This window comes from Dermacentor andersoni, chromosome 4 (genome assembly GCF_023375885.2).
Source record: "Dermacentor andersoni chromosome 4, qqDerAnde1_hic_scaffold, whole genome shotgun sequence".
NCBI classification, from domain to species: domain Eukaryota; kingdom Metazoa; phylum Arthropoda; class Arachnida; order Ixodida; family Ixodidae; genus Dermacentor; species Dermacentor andersoni.
The window spans coordinates 129,977,965-129,998,584 of NC_092817.1; the positions used below are offsets into that span (position 1 = coordinate 129,977,965).

The 20,620-nt window shown below is 44.4% G+C and overlaps 1 protein-coding gene across 4 annotated transcripts in view; it reads right to left on the minus strand.

Moving 5' to 3' along the window:
• Window positions 1-20,620, minus strand: part of LOC126537808 (uncharacterized) — a 269,368-nt gene that overhangs the window by 207,056 nt on the left and 41,692 nt on the right. Inside the window, exons 4-6 of one of the 4 annotated variants that reach the window (XM_050184885.3) lie at window positions 8,080-8,148; window positions 1,481-1,522; window positions 268-549 (exon numbers count right to left, since the gene is read on the minus strand). The exons of the other annotated variants lie outside the window; for them this stretch is intronic. Of the exons in view, the coding sequence (XP_050040842.1) occupies window positions 299-549; window positions 1,481-1,522; window positions 8,080-8,148 (362 nt within the window). The 3' untranslated portion in view covers window positions 268-298. Of the gene's footprint in view, window positions 1-267; window positions 550-1,480; window positions 1,523-8,079; window positions 8,149-20,620 lie in introns of those variants that run through there. 4 annotated transcript variants of the gene reach the window in all.

Sequence of the window (20,620 nt, forward strand, 5' to 3'; positions counted from 1 at the left end):
AATTATAATATCTTCCTCTTTGTGGAAGCAGAAAACTTTCTCTGCTGTAGTAGTCACCGATGACAAAAACCGCACGTCGGCAATGCGTAGTCAGCCAATGTGGGACAATCGAGACAGGATAATGGCATGCTAAATAATCCATATAGAATCGAAGCGATCTCCGCAGGAATACATTCCTGCCTTTAGAGAACAGATGTGCCTCCACATTGGTGTAATATTGGCCGAAACATTCTGCGCGGAAGCACAGAACAGTCACACCACAAGGGCGCAGTTTCATAATGAGGCCTTTATTGCAATATTAGGGGCAAGTGACGAATAGGTGTTGCGACTTGCACTTTCCGGTGGCCCACATTTGTAGACACTTCGCGATGTGGTTCATATAGCAGACTCTGGGTGGGCAAGAACAAATTAATTTTTTCACCGCTTGAGTGCAGCCCATTGCTCGTCCATATTGCTCCATTCTCACAGGAAGCCCGCAACTGCAATCCCCGCACTTTATCTGCATGAGCACACCGTCTATGGAGCTTGGGTTACCCGAGATGCCTGTTCCTAAAGAAGACAGAGATAATTTATTTTGCAGGCTGAATGAAGTATCCATTTCACAAGTACGTGGCGGCGCTGTAAACAGGCCGGAAATTGTACGTCAGCTACTCAGGCCTGTTGAATACAACTGCGAATGAATTTTGGCGTACAGCTCAACATTTTTAGCAAGCGGTATGGTATTTGCCGGTATTATGCGAGAATATTTAGTTCAAAAAACGCAATATATTACAGCAGAAGCTAATAACAGGATGTTCATGCGCATGGCTCCATCGCTAAGCCATAAATGTTTTTTGCAGTGCAACTGCTGGGCGCAACACCATGAGCATTATCCTTTTCCTCCAACTTATTTCTCTTCTTCGTTGAATTCAAAAAGACATGCACGGCTACAAGCCCTTTGTAACTGACAGACTTTACTGAACCGACATATCATCAGTTTGGCAGTATACTCACACGAATATAACCATAAAATTTCCTCATCTCTGCGTCTTAAATGTATCCTTATTAAATATATGCGCATGGACTTTAATAACAAGCACTGGGTGCTAACACCCCGGGTTGCAGCTGTTTACGTGTGGGGACTTTGTGGGATCAAAAATATATTTTCGGTCAGACATATAAAAGAATGCAACCAATGATCACAAAATATATCCTCTTGGTGATCAACCGTAGTGTACTAGATTTTAAAGTCTACATTCAACTTGAAATGATTTTACAACATTAAGCATGCAAAAAACGATCTCAAAAAAGAGTGGAACTGGTGCGTTTCCTTAATGTAAAAGAAGCAAATGTGCCAAAACCGCACTGAGGGCGAACGAACCGCAGCTACGAAGCACTGGAAGCTCTACAATAACCTGCCATGAAGAACCACGTCTTCACCATTTAAGTGTTATACTTGGGGGAATGCTGCCATCAAAATGGGGTAGTAGGCTATACTCACCGTTATATCCAGTGTCTGGTTCTTCTTCATAGGGGCTGGGAGCTAAACATAGATAAAACATATATACTTCACTAGGGCTGCGTGTGAAAACGTGAACATTTGATGGCTTTAAGAAAGCCAGATAATCACTCGAAACGGAAAGGGAAGTGCATAGCTGAAACAGGTTATAATCCTATGATATTACTGGGTCCACCAGACTCACCTTGTTCAGAGAAAAATATATGTAGGCACTGATAGTTAAAAGAGAATGTTAGTTACAGAAGCGTTCGAATGGATGACGCTGTGCCTATTTCTTACGTAACGCAGAAAAGGCAAGGCGCTTTATTGCCGGAACATGTACACAGTACAAGGGATATTTGAAGAAAATTGTCCGTATCGCAGTTCAGGGAATATTTGGTACGACACTGGCCGCTTGCTAGCAGACTAAATCTGGTGCGTGATGATCCTACTCTCTTCAAATCAAAGGGCAAACGTTGAGACTAGTTTTCGACATAGGAACGTGCTGCTGAGCAACGCTAGTGCACGAAGAAACCACACGACACGTACGGGGGGGGTCTTTAGCTATGAGACCCTGCCATCTTGACTCACACACCCTTAAAATACACATCGAAGTAAATTTTATGCACGGCATTTCCAGAGAGATCTCCGTAGTTCACCTCAATTTGTTGTCTACCTGCGACTCTTCTTTTTTTGCGTGTGTCGTTGAAATGCGTCGGCCTGAGGCGTTTCCCACTTGAACTCGACATCACATTGGTTAGATGTGTCAGCAGCTCAGCGACGCTTGAAAAGTCCCTGACAAAGCGCCTGTAGTAGGCACATATGCCAAGGACTCTAAGCACTGCCTTCTTGTCGATGGGCTTCGGGAACTTTGCGATGGCATCTTTCTTCTGCGGGTCGAGGCGGACTCCAGATATGCTGATGACGTGGCCCAGGAACAGAAGCTCATCGTAAGCGAAGCAGCACTTTTCCGGCTTCAGAGTGAGCCCTGATGACTTGATGGCCTCTAGCACTGTCCCAAGCCGCCTAAGGTGATCGTCGTAATTTACAGCAAGGACAATGACTTCGTCGAAGTAATCGAGTCAGGTATGCAACTACCATCCTGCTAAATCCATGTCGACCACGCGGTGGTACGTTGCAGGTGCCGAGTACAATCCTAATGGCAAAACCTTGAACTCATAGAGGCCGTATGGCGTGATGAAGGCGGTCTTTTTGCGATATTTTTCGTCGACTTCTATTTGCCAGTAGCCAGACTTGAGCTCCATCCACGACATATATTTAGCGTTACAGAGCGCCTACAATGCGTCGTCTATCCGTGGGTGGAAGTATAGGACCTTCTTTGTGATCTTCTTCAGTCAATGATAAGCCACGCAGAAAAGTAGGGTTCCGTCCTTTTTCTTCACGAAGACTACAGGAGATGCCCACGTGATTTTCTACGGCTGGATGATGTCGTCGTGCAGCATTGCGTCGACTTGTTACCGAGTAGCTTCAAGTCGTCGCGTCGAAACACGATACGGGCTCTGGTGGAGTGGTCGAGTACACTTTTTATTATTATGTGATGCTTTGCAACTGCTGTTTGTCGAATCCTCGATGACGTCGAAAAGCAGTCTGTATCGTCGCAGGAGACTTCTGAGCTGCTGCTGTTTACTCAGGGGGAGACTTGGACTTATGTGGAAGTCCGGTTCATGAATTATGGTCGTCGGGATAGATGCCGGAGAATCCGAGAGGACAAATGCATTGCTGATTTCCACAATTTCCAGGACGTATGCTATCGTCGTGCCCTTGTTGATCTGCTTAACTCCTGGCTGAGATTTGTTAGCATCACTTTCGCTTTCCTTCCGTGCAGGCGAGGGATCCCTCTTGCGACGCAAATTTCATGATCGAGCAGTAGACGTTGGTCACTCTCGATGAAGCCTTGTACATCTGCGGGTGTTTTAGTGCAGATTGAAATGACAATGTTGGAGCGAGTTTGGATGCTCAATTGGTCCTCAAATACACTCAAGGATTGCTGACTGGGAGACCTCTCCGTCGCAATCGCTTGGTCTGTAAACAGCGTTATCGCTTTCGACTTCAGGTCGATGTTGTCGCCGTGTTGGTTCAGGAAGTCCATGCCGATAACTACGTCTCGCGTGCACTGTTGGATGACAACGAGCGTTGCAGGTTAGGTGCGGTCATGAACTGTAATTATTGCCGTGCACATTCCCGTCGGCGTTATGAGGTGTCCTGCTGCTGTCCGAACTTGAGGGCTGTCCCATGCAGTCTTGACTTTCTTTAGCTGAGCGGCGAGTAATCGACTGATGACGGTGTAGTCGGCTTCTGTGTCTACTAACGCGGGGACTGCGTCGCCGTTGAGTCGCACGTCGAGGTCGGTTGTTCTTTGGCTTGCGTTGCAGTTAGGTCTCGGCGTCGGATCAAGGCAGCGTCATGTTGACGTGTGGCTGGTACACCGTGTCGTGAGGTCATTGGCCACTCCATTTCTTTCCTTCCAGGCTTCGTCTGGAAGGCGGCGTCTAGCTGTTATGTCGTCGAGATAGTCTATACGGCGTCTTCGTCTGCGCTGGAGAATCTTTGTCAGTTCGATGAAAAGCAACTGCGCCACCATGGGTTCCTGCTTTTATTTTCCGGATATGGGCTGTCGGACCGGCTCCATGCTGGGCCAGTGCATGGACGGCGCTGCGGTGACAGGTAGCGGCCTGGTGACGGCGAATGGGATGGTCGTCGAGGGCGCCACTGAGTAGTCGCGAGGTAATCGGCGATATCACGAAGGCGTTCACCTTGCTGCGGGCGTGGAGCGTTGACGACGAACCCTCGTAGTCCCATTTAGCGGTATCGGCACCGGCAGTAGACATGTCCGGCTTCCCCGCAGTGATAGCAGTGTTGATGGTGGTCGGGGGTACGTCTAATGTCTGTCTTCCATGGGTGGCTCGCTTGGCAACGGGCGGGCGAGCTGGAGGCGGCGGCGGACAGCGGAACTGCGTCGTTACAGTGCCCTCGCGCAGACGTGGAGGGGAACATGACGGAGGGCTGCCGGCTGAGGCGATTGAAGTACTCCAAGTGATTGTCGGAGCTCCCCGCTTAAAACGTCGGCAATCAAAGCCACATGAGGCTGTGATGAAGGGAACAGCTTCAAGCTACTCCCGCAGACCGCTCTGATAGTTTCGCGCAGATCTTCAGTCACCAGTGACTGCACATTTCAACGTAGTTTGTTGAATTGGTGGGGCCAATAATTGCCAGTTCCGCATATCGGGCGTCTTCTTTATGCCCCTAGCCTCGCGAAGAAACTCGTCGAAGGTCTTTGGTGGGATTCGTGTCATACCGCGGAAAAGTTCTTCCTTCACACCATGGCGGACTTTCTTCTCTGCGGAGATTTCTTGGTTGGCGTCTCGGAACAAACGGCTCATCTCTTCCGTAAACACGGCAACGTTATCGTTTGGTCGCTGCACTCGGGCTTCCAATAGAACTTCAGTCCTTTCTTTCCGGGCGAAGGTCGTGAAGGTCCTTTGGAGGTTGCTGCAGAGCAGGTCCCCGGCTTTAAGCGTGGACTCCCGGTTCTCGAGACATGTCCTCGCGGCATCTTCCAAGGAGTACACGTGGCGCAGCTAGCCCTCAGATGTCCAGTTCTTCAAAGCAGATATTCTTTCGAAAGTCCCGAGCCAGATGTCCGGATCTTCCGACGAAGCTGCTCGGAAGGTAAGTGGCTCTCTCGGTTGTTGAAGCACGATGGGGACGCTGGCACTGTCATTGTGGTTGTTGACTTCGTAACGATCTTCGTGGTCCTTTCAGGCCGACGTCCGTGCTCCGAGGGCAGTCCTTGCAGCCTGCGGGTAGCTGGCTTGTCCTTGTCTTCGTGATTTGGGCTTGGATCACGACTTTGCGGGGACGTTCGGTACATGAACGCAATAGCACCTCCACCGCATGCCATGTTGTAGTGACGGTGAATAATGCAGCGATGAACCTCTGAATGATGCAGGTAACTTTTTATTCGGCGAACTCGTGCCCACCAAAGCAAGTTACACAATATACAGCAATACCGCCGAACTCGGTCGACGATTGTCGAAAATCTCATCAGCGGGTCAAGCACGTCAATTTTATACATGAGCCATCGAATCTTGCAGAGTATTCGCTGGTGCACGCGTGTCTTCCAAAACGTTCTGCAGGATTCCCGTCACGCATACATGCACTCAGATTACGCAAGCTTCGGCGGCAAGGGACAGCGGATACAACCGGCGATAACATTCCAGAAACTTCCAGTACATGCAGGCGCTTCCTGAGCTGAGCGGTAACATCTATTAGATGAAGTCCCCACACCTTTAAAAGAAGGGAAGTTCACGTGTTAGGATAAAGGACCGCTTTTTAACATTACTCATTGCAGTTTCGTGCGCTCTCTCAAAATAATGCGCCCATTTTCTTTCATGTGATACTGTGAAAACTAATTATTTTAAATATAGCAAGCGTGCGACAACAGCAGTCTCAGTAGAAGACAACGGGCCATTCGTTACAGGCCTCTTACAGCAGCACCATTCCTGCTGTCATGACGCGTAGAAGCAGCCAAGTACACCAGCTGCCACACCTACATATTTAGCCACCGTATCCACAGCTATGCCTAGAAACCCACCTGGTATTAATCTAAGAGGCCCGAGCTCATGATGGCCGGCCCTTTCAGGAGACCCGCTAGGATGCCGCTGTTACTATGCCCTCGACTACACCAGGGAGCGCGGTTTTAGATTCAAGTATTATAACAATTTCCTGATATAGCTTCGCTGTCTTGGATATGCGAGTTCCTCCGATCGGCACACACCTACGACCGTCGTGTTGTAATCTTATATGCATACCGCTAAGTCATTGTTCGCCATCGAAGTGTGTTGACTAAATGTTAAACTCAGAGCTTGATAGTGATAAAGCAGATTACTCGTTTATTTTTACTCTTTGGTCCAGCATTCCCTTGAACAACCAGTATTGCTTTCCAAATTGCATTAATTTTTCAAAGACCGCATTGGCAATTTATTGGAGGAAGTGACCTTGAACAGTACGACTGACCATTGAGCAGCTCTCTCCATGAACAGTAAGTACGACGTAACATTGAGCAGCTCTCCTCAACGAAAAACACCTTTTTACGTCATGATACAAGAACCTGCGGCTCGCTGCTCCGTGTGGCATGTAGCCGGCGAACGCTCAAGGCGCAGAGAAGTTATCGATTCGTGCTGTAATAACAGGTGTATGAATAAGTGACGGTATGAGTAAATTAGATGCCTCGTATTTGGTTTTAATCCAAAGTGAAGATTCTCAATGGCATAAATTGCGGGCATTCGAAAAATTTTACCTTCTGCTGTCGAATTCAAGGCCATATAAGTATTTTAGAGGGAATAATGTAGTATTGAGTCAAAAGGCAAAAAAAAAAGTTCGCCCATTAGGACGCCTTCTTTTACATGCAGAAGCAACTGAGGAAACACGAAATTCACGCTTAGCTCTCGAACGAGAGGCACGTAAAAATGTCATCCGTATCTTTACAAATCAACGGAGATATGTGAAAAAGAATGCAGCCCGTCTAAAAGCCTAAGTGAGGCGTCCTTGAAATCAAACGCTGCTATTTCAGCTACGCTTACTTCTTCCTAAAAAACAAGAACAAGAAACAACGCCTAACTAGGCCACATTATGCGCCATATAGTGGTCAAACCATTCTGCGTTGGTTCCAGCCGACACGTTGAAGCTTATACTTCAATCGCAATGCATCAAATAATGTAAAGGATCGATTTTATATGCTTGTGGACGTACTTTTTGCGGTAGTTGTTCTGTTAGACAGCATATATTCATGTAACTTAGTTTCCGCCGTTTCAATAATACTTAGAGCGCAGTTGGTTCAGAAGAAAACAGTGGGCACATAGACGTTGGATCAAACTAGCATTCACATCTATGTTTTCCACGTGCTGGCTCCAATGTTTGTAATGCACTTCACATTACGTGGGACGATATAATCTAGAATAGTTCAGATCTAATTCTACAATAATTCGCGAACTGAGGCGCAGAAGTATATTATTGATATCTTAACGCACTTTCCGTATTTGAAAGTTTTAAGCTTTCTCTCTTAACTTTCGGGAGCAGCCAAACATTCATCTTTTGAAAGGGGGAGGAATCGATCTTCGAACCGCAACTGGCGGCCACTTCCAGTTCATCTGCCGGCTGCTGCTGGCCTTTCGTATCTTGCCAGATTGCTTGGCAAAATAAATAAATATAGGCATTAAACAAAGATACCTTCGCGAAAAAATGAAATGAATCACTAAGAATAGCACAGTCACCGACAGAATATGTCCCTAATTCACCTCTTTTCAACATACTCCTCTTCAAAAGCTCCTACGTCGCCGTTTTATTCGTGCCAGCACTTCCAAATAATCCCATTGCCGTACCATTCCCCGCAAAGGTATATAAAATTTGCCAAATAAAGTGTTTATTGCTTATAAAATATTACGGTCATTGAATTAGAGAAATAACTGTACGAGAGGAATGCGCAATACAAAAAGACTTTATCTCCACGTGATGACTACTATTATTAAGTACTTTCGAAGAGGCGATTTAATAGAAATGATAACTTACTAACTTTCACTTACCCAGATCCAACATGACATCAATTTTGTGGTCGATGTGCGGGTCGATCTTTTGCTCTTTGACCGCTGCACCTAGTGAAACATAAACGAAAAGATACCACACATGGTGTAAATAAGCAAATAAATAAATAAATAAATAAATAAATAAATAAATAAATAAATAAATATCCTGCAGATAACTAACAAAGTCGCTTGTCTAACATTGCAGTCATTCATCTGAAAGAACGCACCAAATTGTGTAACAGAACTCTAAATGAACCCTATCGCTTGAGTGCAAATTGAATATATATATATATATATATATATATAAGGCGGCTAACTATAATTATTTAATAACCTGAAGCATCAGTCTAGTTTGGTAGCCAAGCAATGCATGTTTATTGAAGTAACCCAATTACCGAATGGGACAGAATATTGCTATGAGTTTTCTGCTTAAATTTCAAGCGTCGCCGTTGGGGTGATGCGTGGCGCCATGCAGCGTGTAGCAGGCGACGTGGTGTACTGCGCGTGCGAGGGACAGGTTGTGAAGGCTAGCCGAGAATATTGGCACCCTAATGAGGGTGCTGCGTCCCGACGCAGCCAGTGTTCGAGGTCACGCTGTCGGCTGCATTTCGGAGTGGCGGCCAAATTGTTCAAGGGAGCGGCAACACGGAAACTTTTGCTCTGCGGCATAAATTCACGCTTCCCGCTGCCGGCTCTCACCTTAACCCTGACTATGTTATGACGAGTAGTCAGGGTTCACGAGGTAATTATACTACTGTGGCGTATTTGTCAAATTTAAAGCGCACCTTTGTTCCGAAGAAATAGGACCAGAATATTTCCTGCTTGTTACAGTTGGGTATGAAACCAAATCCTTCTTCGGGGCTTTGGGACAAAAGCCGTCAGATGCGGCGTCATCATCATCGCGAGATGGCGGCAGAGGTCGTTCACTTGAAAGTTGCTGAAGGCTGCGTTTGTGCTTCACTACGATCACTTTCGAAGATACTGTCACTTTGTCACTTGGCGCTCTGCCAAGGTCACTATCTGTGATGAGTTCCAGGAACACACATCGCTGCCTACTTCGACTAGTTACTTAAGATCTCGGGGAAGTCTTAGTCGTATCTCTAAAAGTGATCGCTCAAGAATACCGCCTTGTGTGTTTATGCCCACGAGAATTAGGTGCGTATTAGGTTCGGCGGCGTGTTGCAATAGTACTAATATGGTGTGTTTAGGTGCGTGACACCGCGCGTATTTCTTTCATTCACAAAAATTTGTTGCCATATTTCTTGGAGTTTTGCATAATGTAATTTCCTGACACCTCAAAATCACTGCTTCTGCTTCGCCTCGCGCTAAGCTGCAGGCGAAACAAGTTGTGGCTAAACGAGCACCTCACATGTGATCTAAACGTTGATTTGCTCGTTTCTTTTTATCTTTCATTTTGTGGTCATTCAGGAATTCTTTTTTAAGCAAAATCAGAAGGCGTTTCAACCTCTAGCTGACCTCAATGACAAATTATGTCTTCCTCCGCAATCTGGGGGTGAGGTCCTAGCGGTAGTTGGAGCCGTGCGCGAGTGGCTTCAGTAAAAGTACAAAGGAGAAAGACCGCTGTTTCTCCTTTGTACTTTTGCTACAGCCGTTCATGCGCTATGCAGAGGAACGCTACGAACTATTACAAAGTCGTCCAAGCATCCAGCCTTGGCAGTGAGAGTGACATGCATTAACAATACTTATTCTGCGGCTAGCTGCGTTTCCAACGAAAGCTTCTGAGTCTTTGACCAGAAGCCGTGATAGGAGTGGCATACCATCATAACAACAACGGTTAATGAAGGTGCGCCGCACATTCTGATACCACTTTTGCACCAATACCAGCCCCGGACAATCTATTTACGGGCCACTACAACTGCAGTGACGAAACCCCGACTCTACCAAACGCTATGGCGCTTGGCAGGGGCCCTCGTACCCTCACGCTCGGAATGGAATACTGTAGAATACTAACACGCTTGGAATAGAACACTATAAAAAAGGTTTCATGGTTTTATGCTAAATCTGCTGGTAATGTGTGACCAAACGGTCTTCCGTAGATAAAGAACGGTCATTTCTGTAGAACGGGCAGCCGTTAAATGCAGACCGTAATACAAAATATGAGTGCTTTTGTGTCCAGAAGACAGAAGACTGCATGCTGAATCTGTACTGTAACTGTTAAAGTACAGGTGTTTCTCCTATTCAGAAAGCGGAACACACTGCATGGCGAATATATAGAATAACCGTTAAAGTACAAGTCCTTCGCATATTCAGAAAACCATACTCTGTATGCTGAATCTGTAATACATCCGTTAAAGTACAGGTACTCCCCGTATTTCCTTTTAAAGAGCATATTCATTGCTTGGAAAATGTACTATCGGAAGCAAAATTGCCCAGGACGCACGAGCGCTGACCAAATTTTATTCGTGCGCTATCTGCTGGGAACAGCTTCGCTAGCATCTGCGTTCAGAATGTGCATACGTGACCCACTGTTTCCCATGGTCTTGAACGCCGAGATGCAATTTGGTCGACGCTCGCACTTCCAGGGTACTATTGTCCGCGACAGTACACATCCTTTATTGCAAATGTCATGAAGGCAGCTCATAGCCGACGGGGCAGGTCAACATGGAGAAAATTGTCTTGCCAACACAGTGACAAAGCTGAAAAGTTAAAAAAAAATTCCACTTTGCGATATGAATGCATTGGATAGCATATATACAAAAAAGTGCCAAATTTCAGTCCTCAAGTTCCTTATATTACAGAAGAGACTTTATTTTCTTTAATCACTCGTCTTGCACTCTTTTCTGGTGAAAGTTGTTCTTGACCCCAAACGCTTTGCAAGGACAAACTTGCCGCTGTTAGGTGAAACAAATAATACTCGTGAATTTTCATCCTAAAGAAAGCGGCAAAAAAGGATAATCACAGAACACAACAAAGCAGTAACTTATGTGTTATAAAAAACATGTACGTAGACCAACATTGTTGGAACAAGAGATGTTGCTGTAGCCGACATTTCAAAAAGGGTGGTTGTCATTAGGGTAGCAACTGTTTTCCTAGGCAGCGTTTCTTTATGCATAGCTCACTGACACCCACCCTTATTGGGTGAGCAGCTGGTGAATACAATAGGCTGGAAGGGTGTGCTTAACAGTGGCGATCGTGATGGAGCGGGTAGGAGCTCTGCCGTCAGTACTTGCAAAGAGTAGGGGTGACAAAAACAGAAAACCATGTACTCATGTAAGCAATAATAAATACAGTAGACCAAGTCTTCCCAGAAGTCAAAATACGAATGAAGATAAACTGTTTGCACATTTGGAAAATGCAATGAAGAATTAGGAAAATAAATTTTGTGTCAAGCTGCATCTCGTTAAGATCAGTGGACATGGTAAATGAACGCACGTTACGAATACACATTTTGTTGAAAGCTGATGAAGAAAAAATACATTGAAAAAATGTGAAAAGATGAGGACATCAAAACTAGACTCGGTATGACCACAGAACAGTAAAGAACAGCCTGTGAAAGAAATGGGATGGGCAATGTGATAACCAGGTGCAAGACTGCGATATAATGAGCAATGTTTATATTCAAGCCGCTTTTGATAGCTTGAAGTTACTGTCCTCCTTTGGAACCTTTTTTTTACTTGAACAAAGAAATGGGTCATTCTTTAATGAAGTCTAAGTTCAAATGCTGTTCAAAGCTTCAGCAGTATTACAACGGAAGAAAATGTTATGGGAGTGTTAAGCTGGGTGGGCGTTCATTCAGCAGCAATATCCACAGGTATAAGCCCAAAATGTGGTGGTCTAAGCGAGCCTTAGCTCCTGGCAAACCATTACCTGGTCTTTTTTACAACACAGATGCCTACACATACTATATGGTGGCAGGAGCACTAGCAAACTGCACTATACTTGGTGCCACAAGCAAAGTGAAGTTGGATAAGAATGAGTGAAAGAAGCAAACAGAATTTCACAATACGGATTCAACCCATCGGGAAAAGTTGCTAAACTTAACCTCCCCCCTCCCCCCCATCATACACACAGTAATTATACACCACACTGACTGTTATGTTGTCGATAATGCTATTATAACACTAGGAATCAAGTGATGACAATTAGGGGACCAGAGGGCAGAATTTCTTGTGTTAGAACATCAAATATGCTTTGCATCAATGCTACTTTTCAACTATCAATGGCGCAGCCGGTTTGTGAGATGGTGACCGATGCATTGAAAGCTCATGGCATTCTGTGCAGTAGAGCGTTGCCGATAAGGTGTTAAGGGGACAGGGTAGGTCCTATTCTTGCCATGCATTTTAGGCTATGTTTGTGACCCTTTTTCTCGTGATCTGCTGCGGTTAGAACATTAAACTTGGTGCCATTGTAATCAGCAATGTTAGGCAGTGTTACTGAACCAGGATTATTTCTTTTTAAAGATTTGTTTTTTTGTTTTCATTTTTTTACTGGACCCACCAAATTTTAGAGCCAAAATCTGCAGTAAATAGCCTGTAAACAAAAATCCCCTACAAGGATATCTATAATCCTGGTTCAGTAGACTTTCAGTAATGTTTGCTCAGTATCTGGAAAATATTTTCTCCCTAGCTCTTGTAGTTTCTGAAAAAAAGGGTCAAATACAGCAAAATTTGGTGTTTTGAGATAATTGGCTTTGAAGTGGAAGAAAGAGCTTTATTGCAATATAGGACTATAGAAACCAATTCTGGCACATTTTTTCAATAGCCACCAGCCTGGTAGTCCCCTCCATCATCAACACTTCTTTTCCATGCTAGCTGCCTTGTTTTCCGGGCCTCCTTAGTTACCAGTCGTGTAGCCCTCTCTGCAAAGTACAGTCGCCGCCGGTCAACTTCGCGCAACCACTGGACTGTGAACCGTCCTGGAGAAACTCCGAATGACCTCAAAATGTCGGATCGAGCAATGCTGCGGTCATTAAAAGTTAGCACAGCATCCATTGTCGATATTTTCAGCGTCTTGAGGCCAAGAAAGACATTCTTCGGAGCGCGCTCCCATACAACGTTGTTGAACGCCTCATTCGCGTTGCGAGTTTTTCCATGGAGACATTTCTGGAGAAGCTCAGGCTTTGAGAGCTGCTGAAACACCGGCGTTCCGCTTCGAGCGTTCCGCCGAGCGCGAAAGCTTCGATGCAGACGCTCACGTGGTGGCCGCGGCGCCCACTGCTGGATTGTGTTGCGGAGAATTGGCGTCATTGGAGGTCGACTTATGCCGGTTTCTGTGGAAGATGCGTTTTTTGAAGCACTTCTTTGGCTTCGTCATTGCATTACCGCTAAATAACCAGCACCAAAGAATAAATAAATTTGATTGTCCGGGAAAACACGCCAAAGCACGAGCAAAACGCCGCGCGTTGCGAGTAATCCAGCTGCGTCTTAGGATTCGTTTGGCTAAGTGAAATATGCTAGCTAGGTTTTCACTGTTGCCAGATGAGTGACAGCCATTCCACTAAACGTGACAAAAAATAGGCGGTGAAAAAAAATTTTTTTTTTCAGTATAGGAGAGGCAAAGATCCCGAGCATGTGTCAAAGGGGGCGTGGCTGGATGCCGCCTAGGTTTCGAAAAATGTTGATTTTGAGGTAAATATTTCGCGTGCGCGCAAATGAAACACTGGGTCATGTTAACGAAAGAATAGAGATTTTAAATTACACAAAAACAAAAAATCAATTTTTTTCGGAAAATTTGCCTACCCTGTTCCCTTAAGCGTATAAATGCGTTCTTTGATGCAAAATGACATCCTGCTGTCAAAACTTGTGCAGATGTGCCAAGCTAAGAGTTTGCCTTTCCCCACAGTGGAAAGCAATTCGTGCTAAATTTGTTGAAAGTTACTAAAAATTATTAGATTATTCATCACGTTTACTGTTCTTTAAATATTCACAGACTGTTCTCTACGGGGGCTGTAAGCAGGCACCCTGCTTTTACAGTCGTTGCGACAATGATCTGTGGCGCCGACATAGACAAATGCTTATGAAGTTTATGCAAGAGTAAAACCTACAAATTACACCTCACTTCACATTCCAATCTGGTAGATGAGGAGGAGGAGAATACTTTATTTTCTGGTGGCGGATGCATACTCCAGACTTAAAGAAACTAGTGTATCCTAACTATTGCTGTTGCCTATGCCTGTGCACTTGCGGTTACATATAATATGGCAGTTGCAATTGTATTTGCACAAGCTGTAGTTACTGCAAGCTGCTGCCAGTTTACCGGTACACAGCTCTAATACGTTTAGGGCAAGCTAAAACTCTCTAATGAATTTATCTCGTATGCCACAACTGAAATGCAACATTCTCCAAATAAGTGAAGCGCTATGCGCCATCCCATACAAAGAAACATATTTGAAGAACCTGAATCGCCAGCTGGGCCAAAACGAGGTGATAAGTGTGTTCCGTGTAAACTAGTGCACCTGTATAGCCTAAAGCTGTGGAGAGTGCATTTAGTATCAGTTGTTAGGGTTTCTAAATTATAAATTAAACTGCACACAGTAAAAACCTCTATGCAGTTTTGCAAAACGCAACTCCCTAGTCGTTTTTGTTGTTTAAAGGTAATGACACGTAAGACCATAACATGTAAGCTATGATCTTCATTACCAAACAAGCAAAGCGAATGACACCACCCTAAGTGTTATGTGCCTTCTGTCTCACATTTGCTGTCAAAATTGGTTAGTTTGGGATGTTGCAGTCGGCAGAGAAACAAATTTTTGAAGCAATATAATGTATTAGGTACTGTGACCTCAGTTCTTTCGCTGCTGTTTAAGCATGATCGGGTCTTCTAAGAAAAAATTAGGAATAAATACAACACGTACATTTCATGTCGCAGCCCTTATGAGATGTTTAGTAGTCTGAATTATGAAGGATTCCAGATTTAGCTCGGAGGACAGATTTTATTCCACTGAAAAAATTGCATCATGCCAGTGACTCTTGCATTTGGTGTACATTTATTTTTATTTATTTGAGTTAGAATGTGTATGCATCGTCAGCGATATCGCTTGACATGTTCTATATTGACTGTATCGCCAATTTAGGCAAATTCGTAATCACAAATACCTTTTTGAATCATACCAAGAAATAGCTTCGCAGGAGTGTATCTTTAACATTTGCAAGGTAAGAGGTTCTTGAATGCGTGTCTAAGCCTGGGGTGCATGCCGCCCTGAAATCTCATCAGCAAGTTTCCGGAAATCACTACAACGTTTCTTATGATGAATGTACATTTGCTTGTACGGGAGATACCGGGAATTTAAACAGGTGAATTATACAGCACAAGAATTATGTCACCAAGAAGCACTGTATCAGGAAGCACTGTCGCTCGGCACGCATAGACTACAGACACAGTAATAATTGGCATGATTTAAAATTATCGCTGTCGAATGAAATCTGTCTTATAGTCTATACCTAAACTCTTCGACAATTCAATATGCTACCACTACTACCTTCACCAAAAACATTCATAATCAATATCTCATCTACGCAAAATCATCCTGGCCGATATTCAAGCTTTCAAAAGCTGCTTTTATCACTGCTGATTTTCTGCGGTAAAGAAGTGTCCATATGAAGACCATACAGTCTACGTATTTCGCGTTTTTTCTTATAAATGAAAAGGAAAAAACTTCACACTTAAACTGCATTGAGCTTGAGCAAGTTCTGTTTGAAGCTGTTGATTCTCGTTCCCTTTGCCATCTTTGACCCACCTGGTTGGCTAAGTAGGTAGAAAAACTGCAGGAGAAATATGGTGGCAACGAATTAGACTTCTGCCCCAGGTACCTTTTCATGGTCGCAGGAGTAAAAAGTGCGTGTGGTATTGGCTTTTGCTGTCAACTGAGGTGGCCTCGGCATCTTTCTTGAGAGCAATGGCTATGCCTAAAAATCCTTGCCTCCACAGGCTGCATAAGAAAGGATTATTTTCTGAGCCGAGCTTTTTTCTAAAAAGAACCCATTTAAGTTGTATTTATAGCTTTGCGATACAAGATTTCCGCGTGTCTGGCCACTCAAGGCACTTTACGTGTATTCGCGGGCTTCTTTCTTGGAAAAACACTTTTCTATAGCACACAGTGAGCAACAGAAAGTTCTATCGGGAGGTTTTCATGTTGCTCTACAATTCTCTCATTGACATTTTTCATCTAATTACTATAGGTGATAATATTAACAACTACTTAAGGACAAATATCTAATTAGGCAGAATGCAAAAAATAATCGGTGTACTCCAAGCGACAGTAAACAACATTACCTTGGTTATATGTAGCTACATAGCTTTTGCATATTTCTATATCTCATTGCACGATAGTAGGGACACCCTGTAGATCAAAAAACAATATTACAATTTTCATAACTATGTCGTGCGTGTTATTGGTGGCTATAGCTTCTTCAAGCGATTTTATTCAGTATAGTGCGAAGCACTTTCGAACTTACATGTTTTGAAGCAAGGAGTACAATTTAGATAATCGAGCAAAAACGTCTAGTTGTGTTCACTATTCAGACGTTTAACTAAGAAGCTGTAGAAAAATGAAAACAGGACACAACACCTAATAAACAATGCATAGTGGCAAAATCTCAACTGAACAAGAAACCAGTTTTTGAAAATGCAGCTACAAGTTACCAGCTTATGTCGGGTATTCCTTTGCTATGTAATCCAGTGAAGAAGTTGCTATCGCAATTCTTGTGCACCATATGAAAGTAACAATCAACAGCTTTCAGCACCATATTAGCACCACAAAATACATTGGGCTATGAAATCCTCAACAACTTATTCCGGCTATCTATGTGTTGAGCTCATTCTGCATTCTCAAAAGCCGGCTCTTATAAAGCAAGCTCGCAGCTACATTTTCTCCAAATGCAGCATCAGCTTGTCTCACGATGGCGTTGACCTGCAGATCAGGTCGATAATGCATGGCAGACATCATGAGCACTCTTGCGTGTTAACAAGTGGGCTCACTCATGCATCCATGAATTTATGTGATGCAGACTCAGGATATATTGAAGCTGCTATTTTGAAGTGTTTCATGATCCCAATGCTTCTTCTCCAGGTGTGAAAGCTGTGTCCACTACACAACCAAGCGATGATAATAAAAAAAATTCAACATGCAAACAATATGTTGGCCATTTGCAAGCAAACAGCGCATTTTTTGTCTCCAAGCTTGCATGCCTGCCTCCTAGAACCACCATGCATTATCAGCAGACAGTGCCAGTACAGCCCGTAGCACATCTTTTAAGCACTCCGGAAATTACACCGATTACATTGTACACAGAGCGTCTGGTGTCCCTTTACCTATAGAGGCAAGGTAGCCCCTAGAACACGTTTTGTGACAGGCATGCTGGACAATTTGTCCCCTGAAATGCAAGCGCCATTTTCTAATTTAATGCCTGTAGTGTCCTCTCCATGTAGATGATTATTGAATATATGGCAGTAACATGAAGAGGACAAAAAAGCCATCAGCTATAAATTGTGTGGCAAATCTAGGTTCAAGATATATTGTTATCGAATATACTTGTACACATTGCGGCCAATGTGCTCCCAAGATGCATGAGGCATTAGTCATTGCAGAGCTGTAAGCTGTCAGCATCTCATATGGAATGACTAGTAATGAATAACTGTACTTTTAAGCTCAAGTGAATATGCACTTATTGTTTACCAATGCTCTTTTTTACTCTGACATGAGAATTCTAGGATGATTATGTTCTTGAGGATTTTTTTCCCACTTTCAATCTTTTGAAACGTGCCGTGGTTACTCAGTGGCTATGGTGTTGGACTGCTGAGCCCGAGGTCGCGGGATCGGATCCCGGCCACGGCGGCCGCATTTCGATGGGGGCAAAATGCGAAAACACCCGTGTACTTAGATTTAGGTGCACGTTAAAGAACCCCAGGTGTTCGAAATTTCCGGAGTCCTCCACTACGGCGTGCCTCATAATCAGAAAGTGGTTTTGTCACGTAAAATTCCACAATTTATTTTTAAATTTAACTCCCGCGGGGACGGTACAGTATCCGCCTCCCGTGCAAGAGGACCGTGATTCAAATCCCGGGCCGCACAATTCTCCACCGGAAAATACCAGAAAAAAACAACAACCGTGTGTTGAGAAAATTGCACAAACAGGCCTGGAGTGCGGCCTGATCCCGGTGACCAGAACCGGTAACGCACTCTCTCACCAGAGCAGGATTGGCCACCCTGGTGCAGTACTTGGCCACAACCTCCTATATGAACACAACAATCAAACCCCGGCCCTCAGTCCCCAGCAGCTGCGAAGCAAATGACCACGGCGGCGGTCAGACCTGCGACGCTGCAGAGGGTGCTAAGAATGCCTGGCTCCGCACAGGCCGCCATTGGAATATGAACCTGGCAACGTTTAACGCTAGAACGTTATCTAGTGAGGCGAGTCTCGCAGTGCTATTGGAGGAATTAGAGGGCAGTAAATGGGATATAATAGGGCTCAGTGAAGTTAGGAGGCCAAAAGAAGCATATACAGTGCTAAAAAGCGGGCACGTCTTGTGCTACCGGGGCTTAGCAGAGAGACGAGAACTAGGAGTCAGATTCCTGATTAATAAGGACATAGCTGGTAACATACAGGAATTCTATAGCATTAACGAGAGGGTGGCATGTCTTGTTGTGAAACTTAATAAGAGGTACAAAATGAAGGTTGTACAGGTCTACGCCCCTACATCTAGTCATGATGACCAGGAAGTCGAAAGCTTTTATGAAGACGTGGAATCGGCGATGGGTAAAGTCAAAACAAAATACAGTATACTGATGGGCGATTTCAATGCCAGGGTAGGCAAGAAGCAGGCCGGACACAAGTCAGGGGGGGAATATGGCATAGGCTCTAGGAATAGCAGAGGAGAGTTATTTGTAGAGTTTGCAGAACAAAATAATATGCGGATAATGAATACCTTTATCCGCAAGCGGGTTAGCCGAAAGTGGACGTGGAGGAGCCCGAATGGTGGGACTAGAAATGAAATCGACTTTATACTCTGCGCGAACCCTGGCATCATACAAGATGTAGACGTGCTCGGCAATGTGCGCTGCAGTGACCATAGGATGGTAAGAACTCGAATTAGCCTTGACTTGAGGAGGGAACGGAAGAAACTGGTACATAAGAAACCAATCAATGAGTTAGCGGTAAGAGGGAAACTAGAGGAATTCCGGATCAAGCTACAGAACAGGTATTCGGCTTTAACCCAGGAAGAGGACCATAGTGTTGAAGCAATGAACGACAATCTTATGGGCATCATTAAGGAGTGCGCAATAGAAGTCGGTGGTAACGCCGTTAAACAGGAAACCAGTAAGCTATCGCAGGAGACGAAAGATCTGATCAAGAAACGCCAATGTATGAAAGCCTCTAACCCTACAGCTAGAATAGAACTGGCAGAACTTTCTAAGTTAATCAACAAGCGTAAGACAGCGGACATAAGGAACTATAGTATGGATAGAATTGAACAGGCACTCAGGAACGGAGGAAGCCTAAAAGCAGTAAAGAAGAAACTAGGAACAGGCAAGAATCAGATGTGTGCGTTAAGAGACAAAGCCGGCAATATTGTTACTAATATGGATGAGATAGTTCAAGTGGCTGAAGAGTTTTATAGAGATTTATACAGTACCAGTAACACCCACGACGATAAGGTGAGAGAGAATAGTCTAGAGGAACTTGAAATCCCACAAGTAACACCGGAAGAGGTAAAGAACGCCTTGGGAGCTATGTAAAGGGGGAAGGCAGCTGGGGAGGATCAGGTAACAGCAGATTTGTTGAAGGATGGTGGGAACACTGTCCTAGAAAGGTTGGCCGCCCTATATACACAATGCCTCATGACCTCGAACGTACCGGAATCTTGGAAGAACGCTAACATAATCCTAATCCATAAGAAAGGGGACGCCAAAGACTTGAAAAATTATAGACCGATCAGCTTACTGTCCGTTGCCTACAAAGTATTTACTAAGGTAATCGCAAATAGAATCAGGAATACCTTAGACTTCTGTCAACCAAAGGACCAGGCAGGATTCCGTAAAGGCTACTCAACAATTGACCATATTCACACTATCAATCAGGTGATAGAGAAATGTGCGGAATATAACCAACCCTTATATATAGCCTCCATTGATTACGAAAAAGCATTTGATTCAGTCGAAACCTCAGCAGTCATGGAGGCACTACGGAATCAGGGTGTAGATGAGCCATATGTAAAGATACTGGAAGCTATCTATAGCGGTTCCACAGCCATCGTAATCCTCCACAAAGAAAGCAACAAAATCCCAATAAAGAAAGGCGTCAGACAGGGAGATACGATATCTCCAATGCTATTCACAGCGTGTTTACAGGAGGTATTCAGAGACCTGGAGTGGGAAGAATTGGGGATAAAAGTTGATGGAGAATACCTCAGCAACTTGCGATTTGCTGATGATATTGCCTTGCTTAGTAACTCAGGAGACCAATTGCAATGCATGCTCACTGACCTGGAGAGGCAAAGCAGAAGGGTGGGCCTGAAAATTAATTTACAGAAAACTAAAGTAATGTTTAACAGTCTCGGAAGAGAACAGCAGTTTACGATAGGT